Genomic DNA, 7,022 nt, shown 5'->3' with positions numbered 1-7,022 from the left:
AAAAGGGGGGGGGGGGGGGGGGGGAATACAGTTTGTTGTTTTTATTATTATTTTTTTCACTCGCTGCAGTCGAGCCTCGGTTGCCGACATGGCAAGGGGAATAGCTGGGGTTATACCAATGACACGCCACCTTCCTGACCATTGGAACATGCTTGCTCTGTGTGTGTGTGTGTGTGTGTGTGTGTGTGTGTGTCGTTTTGAACCCCTGAACCACAGACCTCTTCCGCGACACGACAACCTTCTTGAACGTGGCCCAGATGATGAGCAAGCCCAACCTGGTCCAGCTTCATGCCTACCACGAGAGTATGGGGACGGAACGAAGAATCTGGGACGATGTACCAGATGCAAACTGGTGTACAACGACAAGTGATTGCGAGGGCGACCAAGTGTGTCGGTGGGGCTCGTGCTCGTGTGGGACAACGGCTGCCTGCGTGTCAGGAGGCGATTGTGCAACGTGCAATGTGCCCTGTGATGGTAATTGCACGACGGACGAGACCTGCTCAGCGCACACAGAGCTGGGCGAGTTATGCTTGTCCACTGCATGTGAGGGCTGCGAAGCAGCAGGCAACTGCGAGGCGGTGTGTGTTTGCCCAACTGGATGGCAGGGAAGCAACTGCGAAGCGGACGTGAACGAGTGTGATGGCGAGGCCAACCCATGCCTCAACGGGGGCAGCTGCACCAACACGATCGGCGGTTACACGTGCGACTGCCCCGCGACATACACGGGAAGCAACTGCGAGACGGACGTGAACGAGTGTGATGGCGAGGCCAACCCATGCCTCAACGGAGGTAGCTGTACCAACACGATCGGCGACTACACGTGCGACTGCCCCGCGACATACACGGGAAGCAACTGCGAGACGGACGTGAACGAGTGTAATGGCGAGGCCAACCCATGCCTCAACGGAGGTAGCTGTACCAACACGATCGGCGACTACACGTGCGACTGCCCTTCAACATACACGGGAAGCAACTGCGAGCGGACGTGAACGAGTGTGATCGCGAGGCAACCCATGTCTCAACGGGGGTAGCTGCACCAACACGATCGGCGGCTACACGTGCGACTGCCCCGCGACATACACGGGAAGCAACTGCGAGACGGACGTGAACGAGTGTAATCGCGAGTCAACCCATGCCTCAACGGGGGCAGCTGTACCAACACGATCGGCGGCTACACGTGCGACTGCCCCGCGACATACACGGGAAGCAACTGCGAGACGGACGTGAACGAGTGTGATGGCGAGGCCAACCCATGCCTCAACGGGGGTAGCTGCACCAACACGATCGGCGGCTACACGTGCGACTGTCCTCAACACCACAGCGGCCCCACATGCGACACCTATACCTCCCCCTGTCCAAACTGTTCGGCTCCAGGCCAGCACTGTGTCCAAACGTCGGAATCCTACACCTGCATCACCGAACCCTGCGCCCTCATGACCTGCTACAATGGTGGCACCTGCATCGGCGACCTCTACCAGGGTCAGTGTCATTGCATGCCGGGCTGGGTCGGCTCCGACTGTCGCACTGACCAGGACGAATGCGCTACCTTCAACCCCTGCGCCAACGGCGCCACTTGCCACAACGTGCCTGGCTCCTTCTCTTGCTCGTGCACTGCCCTACAAAGCGGGCCCTACTGCAACATCTCCCTCGACCCCTGCGCCAGCGAACCCTGCCTCAACACGGGCTCCTGTACCTGGAATCAAGAGCAGCCGACACCGAGCTATACCTGTACCTGTCCCGGCTGGACCAGCGGGGCTCGCTGCGAGCGGAAGCTGGCTTGCAGTGCGCTGCCTCCCTCCCTCGAGGTCATGGACGATGCCGGCCTGGTTCATATCCTGGACCTGAATTGTGTCGCCTTCCTGGGCAGTCTCACCCTCAACAATGCCTCGGGCAGCCTCAGCCCTGGCCTGGTCCAGGAGCTCCTCCACACGTTGACCTCGGTGGGTGGCTACCTCGAGCTCATCGCCATTCATGATGTCGAGCTCGAGACTTTGGCCCAGTTGCTCAAGGGCTCGGACCAAGGCCTGGTTCAGCAGCGTCGGAACCAGGTGGCCGGTCGCGACCCCACCGTGGCCAAGCTGCAAGCCAAGCTCAAGAACTCGACCCTTCAGGGCGAGAGCCTGGCCCTCATCAACTGCTCTCTGTCCACGCCCGATACGGGGGCTGGCAGCAGCAACAGCTCCCTCCTTGATGTCCTCGACTCCACTCTCAACGGCGGCGTCCTTCTCAGCAACACACCGCTTCGCGCCGCGCACGTTGTCACCCCGGATCGCACCAATGCCCTATGGTGGGCCAGTGATGAACGCCTGGCGACCAGCTTTTCCATCCCAGCCGAACTGGCCAACACATCCCTGGGCACCGACGGTACGGCAGGCAATGTGTGCCCCATGTTCATCGACCCCGTGGCCGATCCCGGGACGGGCCGTCACGCCTGCACGGCCGCCTGCGTCAGCTGTCCTCGCACGTGTACCAGCAGCACCGTTCTCAAGGGCTTGGCCTATGGCTGCCAGTACGTGCAAGGCGATTTGGTCCTGGATGCCACGGCCCTGACCGAGGGTCAGCTCTATGCCCGGTTGCACGAGGTGGCTTTTATTGCGGGTCGGCTGGTCGTGCGAAACAATGTTGATTTGACGCACTTGGGCTTTTTGGATCGCGTGGCCGGTGCCAGCTCGATCGAGCTCTCGGGCAATCCTGATCTGGTGGATGCACGATTGAAGTCACTGAAGCCTGGTGTTCCCATGGTCATCACCAACAACGCCGTCCTGTGCGATGCGGGTGGGCCCTATGGTGATCGCGCGTGTGATGCGGCGGCTGCCGCAGAGCAGAGCTTTGCGGTGCGGATGACTGATGTGGACGCCGAGCATGCGGCGTCGCCAGAGGTTCTGGCCTTGCTCGGTAACCTGATCTCGACTCGCCTTGGCCTTGCCAACATCTCGGTGAGCTGGGCACCGCAAAGCCGTAGCAACAACAACAACAACAACAACAACGGCAACAACAACGGCAACGACAACGAGTTTGGCCGGCGCCGCCGTGCCAATGAGGTGGACATGACGCTGCAGCTCAACGTCAACGTGGCCAGCACCATGTTGGATCAGACGACGCGGGCCCTGGCCAATGTGACGATCGAGGACATGGCCGCCATGCTGGTCGAGTCGAGCATCACGGCCGCCAGCCTGGTCGAGGTTGCACCCATCAATACCCTCGTCCTTCGTGAGCGCGAGGATGAGCTCGAACAGCTCTACGCCGTCCAGATCAAGCAGGCACTGGTCAACCCGCAGAAGTTTGTTGTCGTTGTCAAGCCACCCAAGGTGGCTGGCAAACGCATCGACATTCTCTACACACTCTTCTTCCGCAAAGCCACCCCGCAGCAACACGCCGATGCTCTCACCGCCATTCTGCGCCGTGGTGTGCAGGCTGCCCCGGGTCTCGAGGCCATTGAACTGACCGCTGCCCGTGCCACCAGTGTGGTCAACCGCATTCTGACGTCCATCACTTCGTGGCGCCAGGTCCACACGGACACCAAAACCACCATGAAGGTGGACCGCTGTCGCCGACCGGGCGACGTCAACTGCGTGGACGACTGGGAGAACGTGGAGCTCATGGTTCAGGCGTCCTTTGTCATTGCTGGCCGCCAGCACGTTGTTCGCAGCGACCCACATCCAATCAGTGCGCGCGGGAAGCCGACCATGGGCGTTGTGGCCGATCGCATTGCTGCACAGGCACGCCGCATCGGATATTCGCGCAGCACCGATGCCTCTCTGGACGCCTATGTCGAGCATGTGGGCCTCGAGCAGCTGTCTGGTGTGGAGTGGGTAGACAATGCGACGGCCCACCGCCCACAGCTGACGACTGCCTCGCCAACCCTGGTTCCAGAGACTTGTCAGCCGACCTCGACCGAGGATGCAGCTCCCGCCTGCGTACAACCCTACACCGAATACCGTCTGGTCTCATACCTTTCGGATGGCGACGGGTACTTTTCCGATCCACTTCAGGCCGAGACTGTGTTTCGGACGGCCACGGCTCGGCCAGACTCGCCGCCCGTCGTGGCTAGGACCATGGTTCATGCCCGGGGCCTGACCCTGGAACTGGATGACCCCGTCGTGGCCAATGGCCCCATTACTCGGTGGCCATGGTCCCTATCGTGTGCCGACCATACCTGTCCCACGGTGACCGGAAGCACCGAGCGTAGCGGCAGCGTGCAGAACGGCACGGCGAACAGCACAGCGGAGCTCAGCGAGGGCGGGGCCTTGTTGGCTCGCGAGCTGGCCCTGGGCAACCTGCTTCCCTACACTCAGTACACCTTGGAGGTCTCGGCTGCCACTTCAGCGGGGGCCGGCCCAGTCATGGCCATGTCCTTCATGACCCCAGAGGCCTCACCCTCAGCCCCACGCCACGTGCAGGTGCAGCGGAAGCTTGTGGCTGGCAAGAACCAATACAATGTGAGCCTGGTGTGGGACATGCCTGCCGAGGTCAATGGCATCCTCGTGGGCTATGAGGTCGGTATCAACTTGAATCAGAGCGGCATGCGCACCAACACGAGCGGCAACGCAACGGAGCTTGGCCTTTGGACCACCAGCCCAGACGACGTGTATCAGGTCCGAGCCCGTACCGCGGCTGGCTGGAGTGACTGGAGCCTGGTGGCGACGGAGATTGAGGCAAGCCGTTCGGACGGGGAGGACCCGTGGTCGCTGACGGGGACCAGGTTGCTACCCGTGTTGGCGGTTGCGGTGCTGCTTTTGCTTGGCTTGGCGGTGGTGCGTCACCGCCGACGGGCTCAACGCCTGCTGCAAGACTTTAAGCCGCAGGCAGACGAGTATGAGGTGGATGTGGCAGACATTGTCCTTGGCAAGGAGCTGGGCAAAGGCGCGTATGGCCAAGTGGTGCAAGCGGTAAGTTTGGGTCTTGGTGATGCGTGATGGTGGGTGTGACACTGGGTGGGTGTGATTCGAGGCTGAGGTTGGGCCCCATCGAAGGCTTGAGTGAGTGGCAGCGGGGTGCGGGGTGCGGGGTGCCCACTTTGCTCGAGTAGGGATGTCTCAAGCCTTGCTGACACGGTGTATCTGCGATGATCTGTTGTCTGTTTGCTTGTGTGTGTGTGTGTGTGTGTGTGTGTGTGTGTGTGTGTGTGTGTGTGTGTGTGTGTGTGTTTGCATGCATGCTGCGCTGTGCGGCATGTGCGTGCTTTTAGGTGCTTAAGAGCCACGGCAGTGAAGCGGGAGTGCCCGTGGCTGTCAAGATGCTGACTCGGGGTCATGGCTCACGTCAACAGCGACAGTTTGCATTTGAGATGCACATTATGAAGCTGCTTCACCGCGCTGGGCCGCATCGCAATGTACGTTCCATCGGGCTCTGGGTGGATGAGCAAGGAGGCGTCGTTTTTTGACGACACTTGCCAAGCTTTCGCACGTGTGCTTTGACCCGCGCATACACGAATGGATTCTCACATCGTGGCGTGTTGTTGCCTGTCTGCTTTCGTTTGGCGGGGGGGCGCGTGTTGCCGGTGTCGGCGTTAGGTCTTGACAATTTGTGGCCAGGTGACTCAAGAAAGCCCGATGATGCTGGCCACTGGTACGTGACTGTCGTGGTTGAGGCTCGCCTTGGTCCATGCTTGACGCGACCCCCTTCTCACGTCTTCTCCCTCTTCCTGGCGCTGCTATGCCTGCATGCATGTGCCTGTGTGTGTATGTTTGTGCCCGTATGTGCCTGTATATGTGTGTGTGTGTGCCTGTACATCTGTGCCCGTATGTGCCTGTACGTGTGTAGAGCTGATGCCTCTGGGCAACCTCCGCGACTACCTGCACGAGCACAAACCGAGCAGCAACAGCAACATCGAGGATGGGGGCTTGAGTCTGCCCAGGTTGTGCGACATTGCGGAAGGCATTGCCTCGGGCATGGCCTTTGTGAGCGAGCTGCGCATCGTCCATCGTGATCTGGCAGCTCGCAATGTGTTTGTGAGCCGTCGTCTTGTGCCCAAGGTACGGTTGCGCACACGCTTTCGCGCGTTTGTACAACACAAACCTCTGCTTGCTTGCCATGCTCCTCGCCTTGTTCGACCTGGGTCTGTCCCGGGCTGATCCTCCTTGGCGGGTCCATGCTTGTAAACCCCTTTTGGTTCTTGTCCTGCGGCTCTCTCACAATGATTCCTCCTTTGCTTTTTTTTTTCTTTTCTTTTCTTTTTTTGGCTCTCTGTCTCTGTCTCTGTCTCTGTCTCTCTCCTCGTCTCAACCCCCTTCTGTGTCTCGCTTTCCACCTATTGCGCGAAATGTTGGCCTGGATTGCGTAGATTGGTGACTTTGGCTTGGGCGTATTGTTGGACAAGTCCCAGGAGACATTTGTGGACTCGTGTCAGGAGGGGTTGCCCATGCGATGGCTGGCACCCGAGGTGATTAGCAGCGGTGTCTTCTCGTATGCGTCGGACGTGTGGAGCTTTGGGGTGCTGTTGTACGAGCTCTTTACCCACGGCGGCATGCCCTATCCGGGGCAGACGAACGAGCAGGTCGCGGCGTCGGTGGTTGGGGGGCTTCGTTTGTCCCAGCCCGAGGACTGCCCTGACGCCGTTTATGGCATCATGCTCCAGGCCTTTGCCCTCAAGGCGCGCCATCGTCCTACCTTCTCTGCTATTATGCGCCTGCTTCAAGAAGTGTGCCATCGCATTAAGAGTGGCGCTGCAGATATGGACCTTTTGGGCCGATCGAGCACCCGCCGCCGCAAAGGCGCTTTACACTCGACACAAAAAAAGGGTGTGCCTGTGGTGCACACTCTTCAGCCTACGGTGGATTTGCCCGATTATGTGGTACCAAACCCGTATCGTCTGTCACGCCCCGCCTCAGTGTATTCTGGGCGTGGTTCCACTGCCAGCTCCAATGCCTTTTTTACGCTCATGCCGAGCGATGACTTTGTTGTACTTGACCCCGAGGATGGCGTTTATCATCAATCTTACAGTGTTATTTAGAAACATCGAGTCGTCATGAGATCAGCGCTCGTTCCTGTCCTTGTCCTTAATTGAACAGTCACAAATGCAT

The 7,022-nt window shown here is 59.6% G+C and overlaps 1 protein-coding gene across 1 annotated transcript in view; it reads left to right on the top strand.

The window, feature by feature from the left end:
* Positions 1–6,952, top strand: part of MONBRDRAFT_25143 (uncharacterized protein) — a gene marked incomplete at both ends in the record, with an annotated part of 10,322 nt that extends 3,370 nt beyond the window's left edge. Inside the window, 8 exons of the mRNA XM_001745593.1 lie at positions 217–386; positions 606–940; positions 1,151–2,364; positions 2,521–4,889; positions 5,189–5,332; positions 5,514–5,568; positions 5,764–5,975; positions 6,284–6,952. Coding sequence (XP_001745645.1) covers positions 217–386; positions 606–940; positions 1,151–2,364; positions 2,521–4,889; positions 5,189–5,332; positions 5,514–5,568; positions 5,764–5,975; positions 6,284–6,952 — 5,168 coding nt within the window. The remainder of the gene's footprint in view (positions 1–216; positions 387–605; positions 941–1,150; positions 2,365–2,520; positions 4,890–5,188; positions 5,333–5,513; positions 5,569–5,763; positions 5,976–6,283) is intronic.
* Between the last annotated feature and the right edge of the window lie 70 nt (positions 6,953–7,022).

Source organism: Monosiga brevicollis, genomic scaffold (assembly GCF_000002865.3).
Source record: "Monosiga brevicollis MX1 MONBRscaffold_9 genomic scaffold, whole genome shotgun sequence".
NCBI classification, from domain to species: Eukaryota; class Choanoflagellata; order Craspedida; family Salpingoecidae; genus Monosiga; species Monosiga brevicollis.
Note: the sequence above shows the minus strand (reverse complement) of the source record. Positions and strands in the feature narration are given on the sequence as shown.